The sequence below is a fragment of the Somniosus microcephalus genome, chromosome 2, assembly GCF_052327205.1.
Source record: "Somniosus microcephalus isolate GS21.2 chromosome 2, FLI_Smic_1.0, whole genome shotgun sequence".
In the NCBI taxonomy this organism is placed as follows: domain Eukaryota; kingdom Metazoa; phylum Chordata; class Chondrichthyes; order Squaliformes; family Somniosidae; genus Somniosus; species Somniosus microcephalus.
In genome coordinates, this window is record NC_140988.1 from 183,097,804 (window position 1) to 183,122,856 (window position 25,053).

A 25,053-nucleotide genomic window follows, 5' to 3' on the forward strand; every position below is an offset into this window, starting at 1 on the left:
TCTTCAGCCCTCAGCGACCTGCTGTTGCAAGCAAGCAAGCCAGCTGTTTTCATGCCAGCTCTCATCGGCGGGGTTCCCCGCAGGCGTGTTTCATGTGGGGAAAGCCCCAAAGTCGCAACAGCCCTGGAAAATCTTCCTTAACAAGGTGATCATTGGTGATTAGTGCTCCGACGAGCAGTCCTGCCAGCGGCGGCCGGGACTGAAGCGGGTGACGGAGAAACGGCGGTCCGAAAGTCGGACGGGGCGGGGAATCAGGCGGGGGAGGGGGGGTCCCGATCCGCTTTTTCCACGATTTTCGGACCCCGGCCACATGAAAAGCCGCCCGACGGCTGCCAGAAAATCGGGGCCTATGTGTTTGGCTTTATCTATTAATCTAGTAGATTTCTTTTCACACTGCCTGTTATAGACTGGTTTGTGACAAAAACAACTGCCATGGCAATGCAAACATGAGAATGATTCAAGTTTGTTTGCTAATAACCCAACTGGTACAGAAACTAATTTTAAGTGGTTTAGGGCTGCACTGGGGTAGGTCTGAACTGGGTGAACTGTGAAGGATGTTTATATTACTGTGCAAACAAACAAGTTTACTGCTGATTTTTAAACCAACCTACTTATATATGCATATAAAACCTTCAGACATGTGTAAATCCTCATTGCTACCAAATTACTGGCACCTGCTGCAGCATTTACTTACTTTCACAAATGACATTCAAAGAACAAAAACTACAGAGCATACCCTTCACTCAACTGTGATGTGCTCCATTAATCTGCACTTTGGACAAAAAGGTATTTGCAGCAATAGTTCTATGCCTTCAAGGCTGGTAAAGATTTTACATGATTATTTTTAAAATTGTCATTAGTTGTCCTAAAACATTATTTTCAACACATATGATAGAGATGGTGTTGAAACATTACAATGCTTTATTTTTGATAAAACAGCATGTGACTCTCTAAGTAAAAACTGTTAGGAACATAGTGCAGCTGTGTCATATTATTATGAAGTATATGTTAGAGCTGCAGTATATACAAAGAGATGTTCTGCTTCTTTCATTGATCATGTAGCTTGCAGAAACCCACTAAAAGATTAAAGCTAACTTCAACCACAGTCAAACTTTCCCCAAACTTATGAGGTGCTCCAAATGGTTATTTGTTACCACCATTACAAGATCAGGAGGACCTATTTTCAGAAGACAAACAAGCAGTGGTAACCACTCACATTTACCACTGAGCCAATTATGCTTGATTTTCAGCTCTATTGAGCTTTAATATACCATCAATATCACCATCCTGGAAACAATAATAATCACAGCATAAAAGCAATACAGATATGAAGCAATTGACCCCAAAGCATGACCAGCTGGTAACAGCAATGATAAAGCTGATTGAAAAATGACTAAAATGTACAGATTATTAAGCTGGAAATGGAGGAAACCATAACAACAAATGTCTGACAGCGGTATTAAGATGTTGTTTGATGGTTCAACACAATCTCACAGAATGAAAGAGCCTGCTACAAAGTGTGAAAACTTGATGGCATCATAGCCTAAAATCCCCATGGACAGCTCAGCATGAGGCCTGGGCCATTTTAACTCCCCGGCCTCATTAGAATATCATGCATTGCCTGAAAAATCGGGCAGCCTGCCCCCACTGCCGTGCACGTTTTTCGTTGTACAACTTTTCCCCATAAGCTGTAATGGTGTCTCCAAGGCCAGGGTGATGCAGGTGTGGACAGAGGTGGTCAATGGGTCAGTACCTCCAGTATCACCCCCAGGACCTGGCTTCCATGTAGAAATAGATATCATGGCCTCACGAGAGCAGGAAGGGTAAGTACAGCTCTTAATTTTTCCACCTCTTTCAACAGCATCTTACAACACTCTTTTCACCGCACCCCCCCAACCCCCACCACTCAAACAATTTCCTTCGCTCAATCACAAGGGCACACCACAAAACCTCTCTTTCTCATTACCTCTTCTTTTCCTAACTTCCCACGATACATCATTCTCTTCTCACAAACTACCTGTGGTGGGTTGTCCTCCCAGACTAGTTTTCTCCTGAGTTAAAATGGAATTGTGCAGGAATATGTTGGGAACCAGGCATGAACTCCCTCGACTGCCATTTTAACTAATCCCCGACCATCCCATTCACATCGGATTAAAATTGGGCTTCATGAAAATCACTAAAGAAAATACTAAGAAAACTACTAGGCACTTGGTCAGAATATTAAACAAGGCTTTAATCGACTGTTTCACAACATGGAAGTCTAGTTATCCTTCACTAGTTCCTGTTTACAAAATGTCCTTGAGCATGCTGGGCCCGTGCCTGAGTATTTATATTTTCCCTGGACAGTGCCACCAGCAGGCCGCCCAGTATATTTCATAAGTCATTTCAACATAAATGGCACGATTTATGTCATTCTTCACGCCTGAAAGATTGGAAGTCCGGCGGCTTCTTTCTACCGAATTAGTCGGACTAAGAATAGATGCAGTCATTTGGATCTTCGTCAGTGGCCGGAAGACACGTCTCCTCAGACCGTGTTTTGGTCCCTGGATCGCTTAGTTCGTACCAGCGGGCTGGCAGAGTCCGTGTCGCTTTGATCGACCTAAGGGGGACTGAGGAGATTGTGGCTCCAGGTGCGTTTGGATATCTGTTGGTGCCCGGAAGGCACGTCTCCTCGGACCGTGTTTTGGTCCCTGGGTCGCTTAGCTCGTACCAGCGGGCTGGCAGAGTCCGTGTCGCCTTGATCGACCTGAGGGGGACAGGGGAGATCATGGCTCCAGGTGCGGGCCCCCAAAGGCACATGGCTTCACACTGCCCAGTAGTCGGTGACTGACCGGCGTCCTGGCTTTGGGTGGCCATCCCGCGGGGAGCGCTCTGTTCCCCGGGATGATCCGGCGGAATAGCTGGCAGATCCCTTGACGTCCCGGGTAGGGCGTCATCCTCAGGGGAGCGCAGGGTATCGGCGTTATTGATATGGGTCTCACCATCGATTGGGTCCGTGGGGCCGGTTGGGCAGGGAGCCAGATCCCGAAGTCACACCGTGGATTCCCGGCCATCAGGGTACCGCACGTATGCGTACGTGGGATTGACATCCGTCAGTTCCACTTCATCGACGAGGGGATCACTCTTAGAGGATCGGACGAATCTTTGGAGCAGCACGGGGCCAGGAGCTGCCAACCATGATGGTAGGGATGTCCCATGAGTGGAGCGACGCTGGAACCCGAAGTATCGTTCATGAGGAGTAGCATTGGTGGATGTAGAAAGAAGAGACCTGATGGAATGCAATGCGTCAGGGAGCATAGTTTCCCACTGCTGGTCTGATAGGTTGCGTGACCTCAGTGCAAGACGAACAGCGTTCCAAATGATAGCGTTGTATATCTCAACCTGTCCGTTTCCAATAGAATGATACAGTGTCATTCTACTTGTGGCGATTCCCCGTTGGGAAAGATAACTTTTGAGTTCGCTTGACATGAAGGAGGGACCCCGATCAGAGTGGATGAAATTGGCCGTATCGCAAAGGGAAAAGACCTGATCGAGGCATTTGATCACGGTGGAAGTAAGCATATTCGGACAGGGGAAAGCAAAGGGAAAGCGTGAATATTCGTCCACCATAGTAAGCAAGTAGGTGTTTCGCGTTGAGAAAGGCAGTGGCCCTTTAAAATCAATGCTGAGTCGTTGCATAGGCTGTATAGCGTGTACAAGCGAGCCATCTGACGGATGGAAGAATTGTGGTTTTAATTCCGCGCAAATTCTACAAGTGGAGCATGTTCTTTTCACGTCTTCCATAGAAAATGGGAGATTTTTAGATCGCACAAAGTGTAACATACGGGTAACGCCAGGATGGCATAAGTCAGTATGAAGATCCGCAAGAGTCGAAGTTGACATGGAAGAGCAGAATGCACGCGTGAGGGTATCTGGGGCCACATTCTCTTTGCCGGGTCGATAATGTATGGTGTAGCCAAAAGCGGCCAATTCTATCCTCCAGAGCTGTATTTTGTTATTCTTGATCTTAGTGCGTTTCCGGTTATCCAGCATAGAGGCCACAAAGCGCTGATCGGTTATAAGCGTGAAATGGCGACGAGTGAGAAAATGACTCCATTTACGTACTGCTTCGATGATAGCCGTAGCCTCCTTCTCGACAGAAGGATAATGGAGCTCGCTACCCTGCAAAGTTCTGGACAGAAATGCAATTGGTCGACCACTTTGATTCAAGGTAGCCGAGATCGTCACATCCGATGCATCGCACTCGACCACAAAAGGGAGATTTTCATCGATGGAACGAAGCGTGGCTTTTTTCAGTTGTTGCTTGAGGAGGTCGAAAGCTGAAATAGCCGTTGACTTCAACGGAAATGACTTTGCATGAAGCAGGGGCTGGATCTTTTCGGAAAAGTGGGGTATCCACTTCGCATAATAGGCGAACACGCCGAGGACTTGACAAAGAGGGCCGAGATTCGTAGGAGGAGGGAGCTCCTGAAGCGGACTAAGTCGCTCCGGATCGGTTTGATGACACCATTGCCCACCCAGTAGCCAAGGATGTTGACTGATGGTACTGATTTCACAGATTTGGACTCATTTAAGGTTAAGTTGCGACAACAGAGAATGTCAAGAAATTTCTGGAGGTTGGCATCATGCTCCTTCTGGTCATGACCAGCAATGGTGATATCATCCAGATATGGAAAAGTGTCCGTTAAGTTCTCCTGTTTGACTAGGCTATCCATTGCCCGTTGAAAGACAGCCACTCCATTGGTGACCCCAAATGGAAGGCGACAAAACTGGTAAAGTCAACCATTGGCCTCAAAGGCCGTATACTTTTTGTCAGAGTCCTTTAACGGTACTTGATGGTATGCACTTTTTAAGTCAAAAGTTGAAAATACCTTGTAGTTGGCAAGGTTATTGACCATGTCATCGATGCGTGGTAGTGGGTAGGCATCCAGGTCGGTATGCTGGTTAATAGTTTGCGAGTAATCGATGCAAAGACGTTTCTTGTGTTGCTTCAGAGGATTTTTAACAATGACGACTTGAGCCCACCAGAAAGATGAACATGCTCAATGATACCGTCAGCTGGAAGGTGAGAGATCTCTGCCTCGACAAAGGATAGATCATCTTGGCTGAAACGTCGTGATTTAGTGACTATGGGCTTACGTCGGGGGGAAAGATTGGCAAACAAGGAGGGCTCGTCGAGCGAAGCTGCCGAAAGCGCACAAAACGGTACTTTGGAAATAGTAAGCTCCGGCTTTGACCCTCCAAACTCGAAAGTGAGTCTTTTGTGTTGTTTCTGAAAATCTTGTCCCAGGAGCACATCACTGCATAGGTTTTTGAGCACCCCGAGCCGGGTGGAGGAATAAGTGTGGCCATTGAGAATAAGGTCAACAAGACAAAAGTCGGAAGAGTTGGTGGTCAGTGTCGTCGGAGCCATTGCAATTTCCCTGTCCGAGGGGTAAATACGCAGTTTTAACTTACTGACAGCTTGCTCACTGATGAAGCTGTCAGAGCTGCATGAGTCGATTAGTGCACTCAAAATGTGTCCATTTCCTGAAACCTTCGTGGCTGCATGGGACAGGCTTTGGGGGAAAACAGCTGTGATGGGAGGAGGAGTAGTTTTAACCTTGACAGTTGTAACCTTAGTAGTGGCTCTTGGGGGAGGAGCAGTTTTATAGATAGCAGCTGTAACCTTAGTAGTGGCTCTTGGGAGAGGAACAGTTTTATAGATAGCAGCTGCAAAACTAACAGGGGCTCTTGACCGGTATACCTTAGAAAAGTGACCTTTCTTACTAACAGAGGCTCTTGACTGGCATACCTTAGAAAAGTGACCTTTCTTACTGCAATGACTATAGGCTGCAATACGAGCAGGACAAAATTTCCTATAGTGGAATGCACCTCCACAGAAGAAACACTTCCTTCCAGATTGCCAAGATGCCGCGAGGGCAGGGGTGTCATCAGTGAGGGCTTCTAGGTTAGGGTCATCATCAGCTAGGATAGAGTAGTCATCAGTGAGGGCTTCCGCCCGAGGCCCATTGAAGGAGTCACCAAAAGGGATAGCAGCAGTCCGTGCATGCGGTAAAAGATAGGCATCTGCATTTTTTTTTTGCTAGGTCCAGAGAACATGCCTGGTCATAGGCAGCTTGTAACTTGAGGGTTTTATTCTCCAACAGACGCTGGCACATGAAAGGAGACGCAATTCCGTTAATAAAGGAATCACAAATTAACTCCTCCTGGTACTGCTCAGCTGAGACAGCTTTGAGATTACAATCCTTGCTGAGCCTGGGAAGCTTTTGAAGGAATTCGTCAAGTGATACCCCGGGTTGTTGACGAGTTGTGGTCAGTAGATGCCGAGCAAAAATTTCATTTGGGGCCTTAACATATAGTTGCTGTAGTATTTGGATAGTGGAGTCATAGTCTACACAGTCTTCGATATAGTCAAACACATGAGGGGATACATAATTGGCAAGTATCTCTAACTTATCAGGAACATTCTCACCACACTCCCTGAGGAAGTTGCTGAAGGTCCGATACCAGTGTTTCCATACCATAGCCGTTGTAGGTGAATTCGGGTCCAGGTCAAGACTGACGGGTCGGAGTAGTTTCTCCATGATGGATTGATTACTGCCTCTGGTTCCCTTCTACCGTTTGAGTCGTAGCCGTCTGTTCCCAAAACCACTTCAGAGCGTGGAGCAGCAGTCGATTAAATTGACATAAGAAAACTACTAGGCACTTGGTCAGAGTATTAAACACGGCTTTAATCGACTGTTTCACAACATGGAAGTCTAGTTATCCTTCACTGGTTCCTGTTTACAAAATGTCCCTGAGCAAGCTGGGCTCGTGCCCGAGTATTTATACTTTCCCTGGACAGCGCCACCAGCAGGCCGCCCAGTATATTTCATAAGTCATTTCTACACAAATGGCACGATTTATGTCAAATACTATGTTCAATTGCCAAGCCATGAGAACAACTGGGAAAAGAATTCTACAGGTGAAGCAGCTGCTGGAATTAAACAATTCCAATGAGGAGGAGGCAGAGGATAAAGATGGCCAACATTGCACCAACTGCTCTCATTGGTGCCCGGGATTTCCTTATAGTTGTACGGTTCAGTTAGTCATATCAACTGTACTGTATCACATCCAACGCCCCCTGTCCTCCAATCCCACCGACAAAAAGCAGTCCTGTAACCAAACATCCAGTCATTGCATATTTCCCCATTGGTCCCCGTTAATTCATGTCTTCCCATTCATCCACAAGCAACTGAAAAGGCTGTAATGTATGTACCTTTAAGGGAGAGAACTACTTTTTACAGCTCCTGTATACTGTAGTACCGGCAGTGACCACACCTGTATATAAACCCTGAGTAGTGATCTGTACAGATAGTTCTAGAGTAACCCTCATTCAGTAAACACCTGTTGATCATTCCCTGCAGTCTGTTGTCTGATTATTGAAGGACACAACATTAAGATACACGGATCTAACATTGGCGACATGGCAGATTCAAACCTACCTGCAACTCTGCAGATTCGCTCCTGGAGAACAGTGGAAGGTCGAGTCCAGAAGCACGGGCGTCGACCACGGGCAACCGCCCAGTCATCCAGCAGAGATTTCAGCATTGCAGGGGAGGCTGTCGAGAGCCAGGCTTGGCTTTCCAGTCACGGTGGTCCAGCGAAACGGGCTGGTAACAGGTACTGCGCAGACCCTTCCCGGACAGCGGCGGGCTAGAGCCCGACCGATCGGCACAGAAAAAGGCCGAGCAGCGTCGACGGGGGAGAGAGAGAGGGCAGAGCGCACAGGGTGCAGCCTGTGTTCAGGACCGAGCGGCGTCAACGAGGGAGAGAGACGAGAGAGAGCAGAGCGCAGCTGGTGTTCAAAGGCCGAGCAGCGTCAACGGGGGAGAGAGACGAGAGAGAGCAGAGCGCAGCCAGTGTTCAGGACCGAGCGGCATCAACGGGGGAGAGAGACGAGAGAGAGCAGAGCGCAGCCAGTGTTCAAGGGCCGAGCAGCATCAACGGGGGAGAGAGACGCGCAGGAAAACGCGAGGCGCTTCCATTGCCATGAGTACCGCCGAGAGCGGCGTTGGCAGCAGCGCAGGAGCAGTGCATGAAACCCACAGGGCGTCGCCATTTGCCACGAGGACTGCCGAGAGCAGCGTTGGCAGCAGCGCGGGAGACGCCACTTTAAGCTGCAGCGGGGAAGAAAGGAAAGCGCGGGAGACGCCATTTTAAGCCAGCCTAACCACACCCAAAAATGCCGAAGAGTGGCAGTATCACAGCGTTCGACAATGAAGTCGAAGATTGGACGACATATGTCGAACGCATAGAAGTATACTGCAAGGCAAATGAAGTGCCAGATGACAAGAAAGCGCTGGTATTGTTGAATTCAATGGGTGCAAAAACGTATGGCTTACTACGAAACCTAGTAACCCCAGTGTGGGAGAAAACGTATTAAACATTAAGGCATGCTGGGGTACTTGACCACTTTACTAATTGAACAAAGGACACTAAACTAGTTCAAACTAAAAGAACTGCTGACTGCCATAATGAAGTCAAGCTGACCTTTTGGCTTAGGACATCTGGTGATAAAATGTGAACATGTTAATCTGTTTCTTGAGAACAATGGAACCTATGAAACCATATGTTGAAATGTAATGTAAGCTAATCACATGAAGTTGTTTACCTTGCTGTATAACTATGAGCGCTGTACATTAGTAATTTAGAGTGCTGGTGGGCAGTAGGGACTGCTGCAGACTCTCCGTGATATCACGGAATAAATTCCTAAAGCGAACCTAGAAGTCTCCGTCTGATAGTTAATTTCCTCGACAGAATTTGGCGTAGTCAGGCAGGATCCCTAACAACGGGATCTAAAAGAACTAAGAAGGTCTAAGTTGGGTATAGCATCGACCTTGTATATCACTTGGCCCGCTTAGGCTCCAATTAGACAAAGGAAATTTAAAAAGGGACTCTCCTAAAAATAAAAGGAAAGTGCCCACTGCCTCCCAGCTGAAAGGGGGAGAGCACCTAGCGTGTCCCAGCTGAAAGGGGGACGGCGCGCGATTGCCTAGTTATCCGGCCGGTGACTCATGCTGAGCCAAGAAGCCCGTCAGGCTGAGGCAAGACTGCTGAGAAGAGAGAAAAGACTATGGCACCGAATTAAGTAGCTACAAAGAAAATAAAGGGTTGACTTCAAGATTCACGGACGGAAAAACCGGTGAGCGCTCATTGTATTTTGTGTATATAAAATAACCCGCGGTTGTATAACCAGTAAGTTTAAAACTAAGTTACAGGAGTGAGGAGAAGATGGGAAATAACGGCAGTCGAGCGGATTCGTCCGAGCCTGCCAAGAAAGGAGCCCGAGGCAAGGTAGAACAGGAGGCTGCAAATGGTAAAATCAAGATATGTAAAAGAACGAATGACAGAATAAAAAAGCTCGTGCAACATCGAAAAAAGGTAGGAGATCCCATCGTTCCACCAGGATCGCCAGCCAATACTGTAATAAAAGAAACAGGAGACGATCGGTATGCGGTAACTTTTAGTAGTGATCTGTATGGATGGTCGGGTGGAGATTGGCCTTATGGGGGAAGTTTTAAAATACTTTTAATAAAAGAATGGGAAGAAATTACTAGAAATGAAGGAGGGGATCCTGAGTGGGACACCCCCTATATGTTATGGTGCTTTGCTAGGTGGATGGAAGTAGCAAAAAGACACCAACCCCCAAAGAAGAAGGGGAAACAGGAAGAGGCAGAGGCTAGTCAGAAAAAGGAAGAGGTGCTGCCTAAGGCTCCTGTTGTGGGAATGTATCCCCGAACCCCAGCGGGAGATCCGGTTGAGATGGGGGAAGAGTTAAATAATTTACTAATGATAGCGGCTGCTCTAAGACAGCAACCGGCACGATTTCCGGCGCCGCCTCCATACAATCCACCCCCACCCGCAGATGAACCCGTAATTGAACCTCCTCCTCCAGCAGAGGCACTCGGAGCAGGAGCTGCTGCACTGCCTGGTAGTAATGTACAGGACCTACCCTCACGTGACGGACCTACAACTAGGTCACAAACACAACCTGACACTACTACCCATCAACTTCCTCGAGTCATGATAGGAGAGGTGGCAGTGTTAAAACCATGGTCCCCAGCGGAAGCTAGAGCTATGATAGCCGAGGCACCAGACCCCTTAAAGAAGCCCACTGCCTTTCATAATTGGCTAGAACAAATATGTACCATTTACAGCCCTCTTCCTGGGGATGTGCTAATGCTGCTAAAATGTGCGTATGGGTCCTCATGGTCGACCCTAAGGGACGGATTTGCTGTTCCCCCGGGAGAAAATGGAGATTGGCGACAAGATGATGTACAACTGGACCAGGGAAATGAGTCTTTTGCTCACTGGTTAGAACATAGAGGTAAAGAGGCTATAATGAGAGGAGCCAAGAAGCATAGTGACATAGGAGAAGTTACTCGATGTCTGCAAAGAAAGGAGGAGACAATTCCTGATTTTGTAGCTCGATTTAAAAGCAAGTGGGAGGAACATGCGGGAGTTCCGTTAGCAGACAATGGACCTTTGGCAGTACAAACACGGCTAAACTGCATGTTACCCTTTCAAGCTCAAGCCTTTAAAATGATTAATCTAAATTGGCAGACTCAGCCCTGGGCGGACGTAGTTACTGCTCTGGTAAATATGGATAGGGAAGGACTCTTTACTCAGTCGAAAGAGCAAAAGCCAAAAACAGCGGGACAATATTTCCAACAGAATAGAAGAGGATTTGCAGGAAGAGGAGGTTATGGTAGAGGCAGAGGAAGGGGAAGAGGACAATGGCCAATGAGAGATAGATCACAGGATGAATGTAGGAACTGTGGGAAAAGAGGACATTGGGCTAGAGATTGCCGATGCCCCCCAAGGCCACAGCAGGGATACGCCCAACAAGGAGGGTATCCAGCTCCAGGGGCAGAAGGAACTTCCTTTTCTTTCAGTAACCCTAATCCATCCACATAGGGGTGCCACGGAGAAGCGGTGGTACAGGCGGCTGTGATCAGATTGTCCAAATCCATGAGAGAACAGCCTATGGCTACAGATAAAATAGGAAATAGCCATTTGGACCTTCTGGTCGATACCGGTGCAACAATGTCCTCTGTACCCCCCTCCGTGGGTATACCCGCCAGTCAATTTAACGTTGTAAGCATGGGAGTAGCCGGTATCCCTATGTTAGAACCTCTCTCCAAACCTACCGAAATTCAAGTGCACGGGCAATCCGTCACAGACACCCTCATAATTTCTCAGACCGCCCCTCTCCCTATGTTGGGAAGACAGGCTTTATGTAAATTGGGAGCAGTTATATACTGCACTCGAGACGGCATGTTCATGGAACTGCCTCAAATACAAACTCATCAGCTAATGAATTTAATGATAGAGGAAAAGCAAGTAGAAGGAGCCCCCATTTTGTACTGCTGGCAGCTGAATAGCAATCCTTATGGCCAATTGGTAAAAAATGTATACCAAGCCTTGCAGGAATTGGAAGATCCTCAGGGGCAGTATTTACAATATCTAATTGAAACCAGTAGAGAAAAGAAACGGACCCATTGTACGGCATGGTACACGCATAAAGAAACACCCAATTATCAAGAATTGGTTTGCTCATACCTAAACCAGCCAGAATTGCTGCAGATTTCACCTTATTTATTCTTTGGAGATAAAGGCCTGGGAATGTTGGTTCACCTTACACACGAACAAAAAGATTTAGGATGCATCACACATCCGAACCCCACCTGACTATAGCAGTCAGAGCCCCAGCTAAGGCGAAGGAAGTGGGGGAGATGATAAAAAGAATACAACACCACAAGCCAGTCTATTCCATCACATTGCCAATTCAAGCTGGAAAGGTGGAGATAGAATTCTTTAATGAAACAGAGGGAAAAATTCGCTGGTTAAGAAAAGAATGCGATACTATTTTTGAAAGACAGCAGCCCCCTAAGGAAAATCCACAATTGTTACCATGGGCATTGACTAAAGTACCTTCTGAATTATGGGCAAAGCACAAGAATCATGTGGGAAAGGTGCATTCGGCACCTGAACATAGGGTCCAGCTACAGAAGATGCTGTTTTGCCCTGTCTAAAGCAGTACCGCCTGGCCCCAGAGGCCGAGGAAGGAATAGCAGCGGTAATACATTCTTTACTGCAGCAAGGGGTTTTAGTCAAAACACAGAGCCCCTGCAATACTCCTATTTTGCCCATCCCAAAAGTAGGAAGACCAAATGACTGGCATTTTGTGCAAGATCTCCGGGCGATCAATAAAATAGTCATTCCCATTGCTCCCTTGGTACCAGATACCAACATCATCCTCTCCTCTATACCAGCTGATGCAACTACCTTTTCGGTTATCGATTTGTGTTCTGCTTTCTTCTCCATACCACTGCATAAGGACAGTCAATATCTGTTTGCCTTTACTTATAAAAATCAGCAATATACCTGGACCAGGTTGCCCCAGGGGTATACTGAAAGTCCTGCGGTGTATGCGGCAGCGGTTAAAAATGACTTGGAGGAATGTCAGTTATCGGATCAGTCCACCTTAATCCAGTACGCAGATGACCTTTTGGTTGCCTCCCGAACGGGGCCAGACTGCCAAGAAGATACTATAAAATTGCTCCAGCATCTGGCTAGCAGGGGACACAGGGTGTCCTCCGAGAAGTTGCAGTTTTGCCAAACATCCGTCCAGTATTTGGGTTTTCAGTTGGAGTATGGACAGCAAAGATTGGGACTGGAAAGAATAAGGGCAGTGGATAAAGTGCTGATCCCGCGAACAAAGAAGGACATTTTGTCGTTTCTGGGAATGGTGGGTTATTGTAGACAATGGATATATGACTACAGAGAAATGGATGCGGTCTTACGATCAGCTACGCTGCAGACAGAGCCCCCCATAGTTGAATGGACGCCAGAACGAGATAAGGCATTCAGTGACCTTAAAAAAGCTATGGTCAGTGCTCCCGCGTTAGGACTACCTAAGTATAATGAGCCTTTTCAGTTATACGTCAATGAAAGAGAAGGCTTTGCAACAGGAGTACTGGCACAAGAACATGGGGGAGGAAAAAGGCCTGTAGCATATTACACTGTAGCCTTACCAGCCGTAGTGAGAGGCATGCCAGCCTGCTTACGAGCCGTTGCTGCAACCACCACAATAGTGGAAAAATCCATCCCTATTGTGCTTGATCACCCTTGTGTGGTAATTGTTCCCCACGCAGTGCTGCTATTATTAAATTCGGCAGCTACTCAGCACTTTACGGCGGCAAGAAGGACTGGGTATGAGATAATCCTCTTGTCACACTCTAATTATACCTACCAGCGATCACCAGCTATCAACCCGGCGACCTTTGTGCCAATACCAACAGAACATCCAGGTGAACCAGAACACGACTGCTTGTTAACTGTTGAAGCCACCACTACACCCAGGCCAGATTTGCTAAGTGATCCTATTGATAATCCTGACTTGATCCTCTTCACGGATGGTTCTTCGCATCGACCCAGTGATGATCAACTATTAGCAGGTTATGCGGTGGTGACTCCTCATGAATTATTGGAAGCTTATGCGTTGCCACCTGGCACATCTGCACAAGCAGCTGAACTATATGCATTAACCAGAGCCTGTATTTTGGCTAAAGATCAAAGCGTCAACATCTATACTGACTCCCATTATGCATTTGGGGTAGTGCATGATTTTGGACAATTATGGAAAAACAGAGGTTTTATTACATCCTCAGGAAAATCTATTAAGCATGCGCAAATGGTGTTAAATTTGTTGGAGGCTATTCAGTTGCCAAGTAAAATTGCAGTACTGAAATGTGAGGCCCACACCATGGCAGGTGATGAAATCTCGTGTGGAAATAGGTTTGCTGATAGTGCGGCTAAAGAGGTCGCACTGAGGCAGGCCCCACAGCTTCAAGCCGCCAAAAATACCGTTAGTAACTTTCCTCCAGAACTTCCTAGTAGCATTGATGCTGATCTACTACGACAGGCCCAAAGTCAGGCAACAGTCCTAGAAAAACATACTTGGAGTAAGGCAGGTTGCTATCAAGATCATGATATATGGATGCATCCTGATGGCCGAGTGGTTTGCCCACGAAGCTTGTTTTTGCCCCTGTCTCGCCTGGCACATGGACAGGCTCACATGGGCAAAGGAGGGATGGCACATGCATTGTCCCAACAATTATATGCACCAGGAATAACGGTAACAATTGAAAAAGTTGCCAGAACGTGTTTAGTATGTCAGCAGAACAATAGAGGGAAATCGCCCGCAAATTTTGATCACCTACCCCAACCAGAGCTGCCCTTTGAGAATCTACAGATAGATTTTGTACATATGCCCGCAGTAAAAGGATTTAAGTACATACTGGTAATAGTAGATATGTTCTCCAGATGGGTAGAGGCATACCCCACTAGGAGGGATGATGCCAGAACAGTAGTAAGCATTCTGCTAATAGAAATAATACCTAGATTTGGAATACCTATGGGAATAAACAGTGACAGAGGAACTCATTTCACCAGCAAACTGATAAAAAACTTAACTGAAGCCCTTGGATTTCAATGGAAATTGCACATACCTTACCAGCCACAATCCTCCGGAATAGTGGAAAGAGTGAATGGGGAAATCAAGGCCGCCCTGACCAAAGTATGCCAGCAAAATGGGTTGCAATGGTTGGATGCCGTGCCAGCAGTAATGTATGCCCTGAGAAATCAGAAAAATAGAAACACAGGTCTGACACCACATGAGATCTTGATGGGCCGGCCTATGACAACAGGCACACGCCCACCCATGACTCCAGAGAAGGTGGCATTAATTTGGAATGATGAAAAATCATTAAAGTATGCTCAGGCCATGTGTGAAACAGCAGGAAGAATACATGAGAAAGTGAGACAGGCCCAGGCGCGCCCCACAGAAGGAAACATGCACCCCTTTAAACCCGGAGATCAAGTTCATGTGAAAGCGCTAAATAAAGAATCTTTTTCTCCTAGGTGGAAAGGACCATATTTGGTGCTGCTTACAACTCGAACAGCTCTCAAATTGAAAGAAAAACCTGATTGGGTACACGCTACAAGGTGCAAGTTGCATCATCCGGAGGAAACACCAGAGGTGGAGTATAAACATACTGCACCAGACACCACTTCAGAAACGGGAAAAGATCCGTGCCCACCATAATTTGGCACTCCATTGAAGGACTGATTACTTTTGGATTGCTATATATGTTTATATTTAATGCTGTATAACAATAATTAGGATCATTTAAAGATTTCTAGGATAAATCAGGAAATATGTTAAACCAGATAATAATAAATCGGCCTATGTGTAATAAGGACAGCCGCCTGGACCATCCTGCCTACTGAAAAAACAGAATGGGCAGGCCAGTTAGGATGGAAGGCGAGAGACAGTAACCGATCGCAGGGAACTTACACTTGTAACAATGGCACCATTTGTGTAATTGCTAATTGGACGATTAATTGCGAAGCCTGTGGGATGTTCGAAATGAAATCTGGGATGGATAAAATAGTATTTAGCCAAGGATCTAATATAACTCTACGTATAAAATGGGAAAAAGGAGTGAACATAAGTTGTAGGATAGAGAATGACACTGACATACTAAACAATTACACTAAATTATAGAAATGGTATAAAAATGACACAAGAACCGGAGACATGGAACAACCGATATATTTGAAAGACGGTCAGGCGTACGGATGCGTAAATGCAACTCTTATAGAAGGAAGACCTCACTGGTATGGGGAAACATTCTTTGCAAAGAAAACGAAACAGATAGAAAGTCCTATGGACCATTTGCAAAGATTGCATTCTACCTGTACCCCGGTCTTGATCTCCCCATATACTCTAAATTTGACAGTACAGGTACAATATGAAAAAAAAAAGATACTGATGTAATATTACTACTATACAAGCCAAATTGAATAAGAGAATTAGGATCGGGAGAAGGAGAAGGGACTTAGCAACGGTCTTGGGAGGAGTAGGAACTGGTATGGGAGCCCTTAATGCAATAGATATTGAAACATTGCAGAATAAAATACAGCAAGTAGGAGGGCTGACAGGAGATGCTATAAAATTAAGAAATGCTTGGGACAATGGACTGACAGCAGCGATGTTAACACAGTGGATATCAGATACAATGAGTTGGAAGCAAGTAAATAAGGTAGAAAAGGAACAAGAGAATGTGGCAAAGGGACAAGAGAAAGTCAATAATCATACTCAATGTATGTTTAAAGAAATTACCAAGCAGTCACTGAGGGCTGAGCTAGAGCGAATCGCTATGTCAGGACATGCTCCTAGTTGGATGAGAATTTTCGGATTTGAAGGAAATAATCTAGAAGTAAAACCTGATCGAAGATATACTAAATGTGACCTTAAGGGATGTAATTTTACAATGAAAGTGGTAAATGTGACAAAAGCCAAAACCTGGTGTCAGTTCTTGGTATTGCCCCAACTGTTTGGAGAAAACTTTTGGTATCCCGAATTTCATGGTAAATGGATAGATCAGGGGAATAAGACCCACGATGCCTCGGATTGCCAAGATTGGCCGTTTGGAAAAGTATGCCCATTGCATACCCCTATATATGAACCTTGCTCATTACAACATAGTAGAGGTACATGCATTTGGAATTTGAAACCTTGTAATGATACTACCTTGCATGAGATAGGCCAGAACTATCTGTGTACAGTATTAGCAGTGCCTGGCCTATATATGTAGACGGGATTTTGAAAAGGCCCCCTTTAAACACTTGCATAAAAGATGTTTATACTGTGTTTGACCCACATACCAACAAGACATATCAGTTGGGAAAATGGGCTACGGTAATGCAAAGAAGAACTGTATTGGGGATAGAAAATGCCCCCCCTACAGTTAATTTGGCTAATCTGATGAAATTTTTGAAAAACAATGAAAAGATAGCAGAAGCCTTAGCGAAAAGAGGAAGAGATCTGCACCATTTAAAAGCAGTGATGGATTATGATGAGCAAGGTTTGATTCAAATAGCTACGCAAATAACAGATTTGACGGTACACCACTGGTGGGATGTGTTTAAAGGATGGTCACCTAAAGCATCCGCAGTGCTGGAATTGTTTGTTCACCCGATGGTTATATTTTGTGTAGTGACAGGAGTTTTATTTATATTAATTTGTATAATGTGGATAAGAGTGAGATATCTGTTAGCGCAAACAGTAGAATCAGTAGCATCTGTAAAAAGAGCTACGAAAGTACTAGAGAGAAAGGAAAGAAAAAGAGCAAACCAGGATGACTATGATGAAGAAGATTGTCTAAAAATGCGTCCTTTCCCAAAGGGATATTATCCTCCCTATGAAAACGAACTGAATACAATGCCGTAAAGCAGTGTTGATCAGTAAAGATCAACAAGGAGGGAATTGTGGGAGAAAACGTATTAAACATTAAGGCATGCTGGGAAACTTGACCACTTTACTAATTGAACAAAGGACACTAAACTAGTTAAAACTAAAAGAACTGCTGACTGCCATAATGAAGTCAAGCTGACCTTTTGGCTTAGGACATCTGGTGATAAAATGTGAACATGTTAATCTGTTTCTTGAGAACAATGGAACCTATGAAACCATATGTTGAAATGTAATGTAAGCTAATCACATGAAGTTGTTTACCTTGCTGTATAACTATGAGCACTGTACATTAGTAATTTAGAGTGCTGGTGGGCAGTAGGGACTGCTGCAGACTCTCCGTGATATCACGTAATAAATTCCTAAAGCGAACCTCGAAGTCTCCGTCTGATAATTAATTTCCTCGACACCCAGAGAAGCCAGTAGAAAAGGATTTTGAAAACATAGTGTCAATCCTACAGGACCACTTAAACCCCACACCGCTGCTGATAGCAGAAAGATTTAAGTTTCACAAAAGGAACCAGCATAAAGATGAAAGTAATGCTTTCGTGCAAACAGATCGTGCAAACAGATCAACGGAGGATGCAATCACAACTGCTCTACACTCGGCACTGAATCACCTAGATGGTAAGGAGACCTACATCAGAATGTTGTTTATAGACTACAGCTCAGCATTCAACACTATCGTCCCCAACAAGCTGGCCACCAAACTCCAAACTCTTGGCCTGAACACTTCCCTCTGCAACTGGACCCTGGACTTCCTAACAAACAGACCCCAGTCTGTCAAATTAGGTAACCACACCTCCACCCCCCTGACCCTGAACACGGGGGCCCCACAAGGATGTGTGCTGAGCCCCCTCCTCTACTCCCTCTTCACCCATGACTGTGTGGCTGTTCATGGTTCCAACACCATCATCAAGTTTGCGGATGATACCACGGTAGTAGGCCAGATCACCAACAACGATGAGTCAGCCTACAGGGAGGAGGTCCAGCATCTCGTGAAGTGGTGCGCCGATAGCAACCTGGCCCTTAACATCAAGAAAACCAAAGAAATCATTGTGGACTTCAGGAAGTCTAAAGGCGGAAGTCACACCCCCATCCACATCAATGGGGCTGTGGTGGAAAGGGTGGACAGCTTTAAGTTCCTTGGAGTCCACATCACGGAAGACCTCTCCTGGTCCCTCAATACCTCCTCTCTGGTGAAGAAGGCCCAGCAGCGCCTATATTTCCTAAGGAGGCTGAAGGGATGTAACCTGTCACCCCTGATCCTCTCTAACTTTTACCGCTGCACAATAGAGAGCATCCTGACGAACTGTATCACAGTATGGTATGGCAGCTGTAGCTACTATGACCGGAAAGCCCTGCAGCGGGTAGTCAAAACTGCCCAACGCATTACTGGCACCCGGCTACCGACCATAGAGCACATATACCAGAAACGCTGTTTACGGAGGTCACGGTCCATCATCAAAGACCCTACCCACCCCAGCCACAGTCTGTTCGCCCTCCTGACATCTGGGAGACGCTACAGATGCATTTGCACCCGTACGACCAGATTTAGGAACAGCTTCTTTCCCAGGGCTGTCATCGTACTGAACTCCAAAAATAAACTCTTAAAGCCTGCACATCTGCCAATGCACTTTATTATGGTTATGTTTATGTTAATGTATTACAAGCCAAATGTATGTTGAATGTTTAAATGTCTTAATCTAAATGTACACTCTCGGGAGCCGCAAGCCTACATTTCGTTGTACTGCACTTATGCACTAACAATGACAATAAAAGTTGATTTGATTTCATTTGATTTGATTTGAGTATTTAATGGAACTGCGCAAGCTATCGAAACACTGCCAGTTTGGAACGGGACTAGCAGATACTTTAACGGACAAGTTTGTGTGTGGGCTTCAAAGTGAAGGAACCCAGAAACGGCTTCTATCAGAAAAGGATCTTACGCTGGACAAGGCTTTCAGCATTGCAGTATCACACGAAGCAGCAGCACGGGGCGCTGCAGAGATACAACGGAGACCGCAAGAATATGGCACAAATGAAATGTCATACGGAACAGTGAAGTGCTATCGCTGCGGCAGAACAACACACGACCATAATGATTGCTGGTTCAAGAACAAAGTGTGCAGACAGTGTGGAAAAGTAGGACACATAGCAAGAGTCTGCAGTTCGGGGAAGAAAACCAGCAGCAAGAAATCTCCACAGGAGAAGTACAAGAAGGTACATAAGGTGATGGAGAGTAGTTCAGACGAACAGAAGAGTGATACAGACTCCGGAAGCAAGGAGCTGGGTTGTCTGAAACTACATAATGTGATCAAAATGGTGGATCACCAAACTATCTGGGTCACGCTCAAGATAGCAGGAGTCCAAGTGAAAATGGAATTGGACACAGGATCAGCCCTAACAGTCATAAACCGAAGGGACTACAAGCGGCTATTCTCACATATACCCTTGAGAGATACAAAGATTGTCTTAAAGACGTACACGGGGCAAAAAAGTCTACCCCAAAGGAAAAATAAGGGTGAACGTTATATATAACGGTAAGGAAACACCAAAAATTGACCTATATGTATTGCCAGATGGAGGACCACCACTACTAGGACGTAATGGATCCGGAAGATACAGCTAGATTGGTATTCCATACAGGCACTGACTGTGGCTGACAAAAATGATGATGACGTCACAACTGGGCGACTGTCAAAGATCCTAACTGACGCGAAAGAAGTGTTCCAGCAAGGACTCGGAACACTAAAAGGTATGACAGCGATGATTAAAATTGAAGAAAACGCAAGCCCAAAATTTTTTAAGGCCAGACCGGTACCTTATGCGATCCGCCCAGCTGTCGAAGTAGAGCTGGAGAGTCTGGAACGTTCAGGTGTACTGTCCAAGGTAGACTGGAGCGAGTGGGCTACACCCATCGTCCCTGTGATGAAAAAGTCGTTGAGCAGCACGCCTGGGGAACCAAGGAAGGTTCGCATCTGTGGGGATTTTAAGGTAACAGTGAACCCGGTCCTTCACACCGTACAATATCCACTTCCGCGGATTGAAGATATTTTTGCCTCACTATCTGGAGGGAAACGCTTCACTAAGATTGATCTGGCCCAGGCGTATCTGCATATGGAGGTAGAAGAAGCATCAAAAAAATACCTCACAATCAACACCCATAAAGGTCTCTACCAATACAACCGGCTGGTATTCGGGGTAGCATCAGCTCCGGCTATTTGGCAGAGGGCAATGGAACAAGTCCTGCAAGGGATCCCAGGGACCCAGTGTTATTTGGACGACATCCTGGTCACGGGCGAAAATGACAGTGATCACCTTGCCAACCTGGAGCAGGTGCTCACTAGATTGCAGGAATATGGGCTCCGAGCTAACTGCCCCAAATGCGAGTTTTTTAGAAAACAGATCTCGTATTGTGGCCACGTTATCGATAAAGAGGGGCTACATAAGTCCCCAGAGAAGATTGAGGCAGTAGTCAAGGTTCCAGCACCGGAAAATGTGTCACAACTGAGGTCGTTCCTCGGGCTGGTAAATTACTACCATAAGTTCTTGCCAAATTTGTCTACAATACTACACCCACTGAACACCCTACTGCAAACTGGGGTGCCATGGAAGTGGAGTGACGAATGTAGACGAGCTTTCCAGAAGAGCAAAACACTAATCACATCGAAAGAGGTATTGGCCCATTACAACCCGGCATTACCAATTCGGTTGGCATGTGATGCGTCACCCTACGGCATTGGAGCGGTGCTGTCGCACAAATTCTCGGACGGCTCAGAGAGGCCAATAGCCTTTGCGTCACGATCACTAACCTCAGCCGAGCGTAACTACGCCCAGATTGACAGGGAGGCCCTCAGCCTAGTGTGGGGAGTGAAAAAGTTCAATCACTATCTGCACGGGCAGAAGTTCACCTTGCTGACTGACCACCAACCACTTGTCTCCATCTTTAATCCAAAGAAGGGTGTTCCGGTGATGACTGCGCAACGGCTACAAAGATGGTCCCATTTTCTAGGGGCGCACCAATATGAAATCGAGTATAAGAGCACGAAACAGCATGGAAATGCTGATGGGCTATCACGCCTGCCACTGCTTACTGCGGAGGAAGCACCAGCAGTGGATCCTGTCGAAATATTTCATTCGACTATAATTGAATGCTTGCCAGTAACTAACGCTGGTATAGAGAAGGAGACCCGAAATGACCCGACACTGTCTCAGGTATATGATTTGACGGTGAAGGGATGGCCAGCACATGGCGACTCACTGTTGCCAGCATTCTCATCCAGAAGAGAACAGCTGTCAGTATGCCAGGGGACCTTGATGTGTGGATCCCGAGTGGTAATTCCACCCAAGTTAAGGGAGAGAGTGCTCAATGAGCTTCATGAGGGTCATCTGGGAGGGGTGAAAATGAAAAGCCTTGCTAGGGCTTATGTGTGGTGGCCGGGGATCGATCAGCAAATCGAGGACCTGACAAAGAGCTGCTCAAGATGCCAGAAGGTCCAAAATGCACCACCACATGCCCCTCTACACCCATGGGAGTGACCCTCATCTCCATGGCAATGGGTGCATATTGATTTTGCTGGTCCATTCATGGACTCAATGTTTTTAATAGCCGTGGATGCGCACTCGAAATGGCCTGAGGTCATCAAAATGTCCTCCACCACCACGGAGAAAACTATTGCAGTCCTACGGACCATTTTTGCCAGGAATGGCTTGCCAGAGCAGATTTGCTCCGACAACAGACCACAGTTTGTGTCCGAAGAGTTCCGGAGGTTCTTGAAAAAGAATGGGGTAAGGCATTACACATCCGCCCTGTATCATCCAGCCACAAATGGATTGGCTGAGAGGTTCGTACAAACCTTTAAGAAGGCAATAAAGGCTATGTACAATGACAACATTCCGCTGCAGCACAAGGTGGACAATTTCCTGTTCGCCTACCGGAATGCGACACATGCAGTCACCAACCAGGCCCCAGCCATGATGTTCTTTAACCGAAGGTTAAGATCTCGCCTGGATTTGCTCAGACCAAACGTATGAAGAGATGTTGAGAGTAAGCAATTCCAGCACATCCATGAGAAGCCAACAAGGAGCTTCAATGTAGGGCAACCAGTCTTGGCCCGCGACTACCGAACAGAAAAATGGCAGCCAGAAACGATATGAACACGGCAGGGCCCACTAATGTACACAGTGGACGTTGGGGAGAGCATCGTGAGATGCCATGCTGACCAGATCCTAGAGTCACAGGAACAAGTCAACCCCATGCCTCGCCCATACGTACCTGGTGATGAACCCGACGTACAGGTCGCATCTACCTCAGAAACAGTAGCATCGGAAGCTGATGAACCAACCGACGACAGGGGGCCAGAATCGCCTCCGCACCAAGAGCAAGACACTCGGGAAAGGCGCTATCCAGAAAGGATCAGGAAGCCTCCCCAAAGACTGAATTTATAAATAGACTATTTTCAGCTAATGTTGCATGTTAAAAGTGTTAATTGTAATTAGTTTGATATTTAATTGTTAAATGAGTGTTATGGTACTGTTAATCTAAAAGGGGAGGAATTGTAATGTATGTACCTTTAAGGGAGAGAACTACTTTTTACAGCTCCTGTATACTGTAGTACCGGCAGTGACCACACCTGTATATAAACCCTGAGTAGTGATCTGTATAGTTAGTTCTAGAGTAACCCTCATTCAGTAAACACCTGTTGAATCGTTCCCTGCAGTCTGTTGTCTGATTATTGAAGGACACAACATTAAAATACACGGATCTAACAAAGGCAAGTTGCTACCTGGCAACCAAGAATGGGCAACACGGGAAAGTGGTGCAACGTAATCAATTTTATGTGATTCTAGTCAACAACAGAAACTTAACAACATAACATTTTCTCAGACACCCATGTGTGAACTACAAAGCTTCTCTTTTCCTTTGCCTACTGCTCCTAAGTGATGCAGCTCCTGTGGCTTCAGCAGAGGTATGGGCAGGCTGCTCAGATCCCTGCTCTGACTGTTGAGATGCTCTTGCCCGACTATCTCTGGGTGTTGGAGCCCGTGAGAGCCCTGCCAAAGACTGCTCCAGCTGCACCTGTGCAGGGGCAGACTCGGCCATCAGGGGAGGAGGCAACATGTTTGGTACCGGCTTGTGGGGGGGGGGGGGGGGTGGGTGGAGTGGGCAAACAGGTGAGAAGTGCGATCGCTTTCAGTGGAGTTCCCACTTCCATATCCCCTTTTGTCATCATCGCTCTCATGGGCCAGCCGCAATTCACATCACGGAGCAGCTTAGAACAGATCAGTGATGCGCTGTAAGGCCAAGGCTAAGCTGTCAGTCATCCTATTTAAGGTGCCAGATATTTTAGCATCCAGAGCCTGTACGGCTAGGTCAAGGCCTGCATGAACTCCTTTGATTGCCGTGATTGATCCACCATTCTCTCTGCAATCGTAGACAATGTGCAAGGAAGCCCTGCCAGTAAATCCCAGATTTTCTGCTGCCCCTCAATGGCCCCCGGGGTACAGCTTCTGTGTCCAGCTGAGCAGAACTTGGAGAGGATTGCGCCCTCCAACGTGGACTCTTCACAACTGTCCTTGCCACCACCACCTGCTCTTGCTCACTTGCAAACTATGAGTCACCAGATGAAAACCCAACTAACTGCCTAACTGGACCCACCAAAGTGCGAGTATCTGTGCTGGTGCATGGTAAGCATGAATCCTGTGATGGTGCACCCTCAGAAGGAATCAGCTCCTCTGACTGCTGCTGTATGCGTGAAGGCCCTGGCGGTGAGAAAATTAGCACTGGCATAAGAATGTTGCAACTTAGCATTAAGAAGATCATCATATTTCACTCGTTGCTGAAATCAAGTCACTGTGGCTGAGTGTTGTATGACATGTGGGTCGCTGATATTTAATTTTGACACCAGGTAGCTGTGATGTCCCAGTCTCTCCATCTCTGATGGTCAGGGACGCTGAAATGCCACTGATCTCCATCGCGTCCTCCTCTGTAGCTGTCAACCACACAATGTGTGGAGGTCCACCTCCGATCCTTTCCCTCTCCCTTGTGTTTTGTGCTCTCTTCTCCTGCAATGGGGGAAAGAACAGACCTATGAGCGAGTGTAATGGCATGTGTTCACCTGATGAATGCCGCGCATTTGGTGAGGGTGACTATCAGGGAGAGGCGTGAATTGCATAAGGATTAAGGTGAGTGGCAGTGGTGATCAGGAGTTTCGTTTTGTTGCCGCCAGTAGGTGGCAGTAAATGGAAATGGCCAGTAGGGTCACTCAACAGGAAGTAGTATAGTGATAGCAAACAAAGAGGTCACATCAGCATGGAGCGTGCTGCAAGTTAATCCGCTGTAATCTTACATTGTTACGCCTTCGAAAGCATTGCCTGTGAGTTGAATGGTTTCATTACATATTCATGTTTAGATGTTAGTTATATCTCATGTATGTAACAAGGTGCATTTCTTTCTTTTTTCTTTCTCAGTTTTACTCCAACCCAATGCAACTGAGTTGTATTGTTTCATTGGCCTCGTGCAAGTGTGGCATTATTAAACACCGGAGCTTGGACGCTACATCCTGACTCCCATGTCGTTATTGAAAGGAGTTTGGCTGGCTGTCTAACTGCGTACCGACACATACACGTAGGGAGGACAGTACAGGTGTGCTTGCAAGGTAAGTGGGTGTGAGGAGTTATGTGAT

General features: G+C 46.4%; 2 protein-coding genes across 2 annotated transcripts in view; one reads left to right on the top strand and one right to left on the bottom strand.

Annotated features, from left to right (window-relative positions):
• ppargc1a (peroxisome proliferator-activated receptor gamma, coactivator 1 alpha) overlaps positions 1-25,053 on the bottom strand; it is a 476,227-nt gene that overhangs the window by 316,247 nt on the left and 134,927 nt on the right. The window lies entirely within an intron of this gene.
• Positions 9,275-25,053, top strand: part of LOC147123144 (uncharacterized) — a 60,950-nt gene continuing 45,171 nt past the window's right edge. The window contains exons 1-2 of the mRNA XM_086004320.1: positions 9,275-10,536; positions 13,304-13,604. Of these exons, the coding sequence (XP_085860446.1) occupies positions 9,277-10,536; positions 13,304-13,604 (1,561 nt within the window). The 5' untranslated portion in view covers positions 9,275-9,276. The remainder of the gene's footprint in view (positions 10,537-13,303; positions 13,605-25,053) is intronic.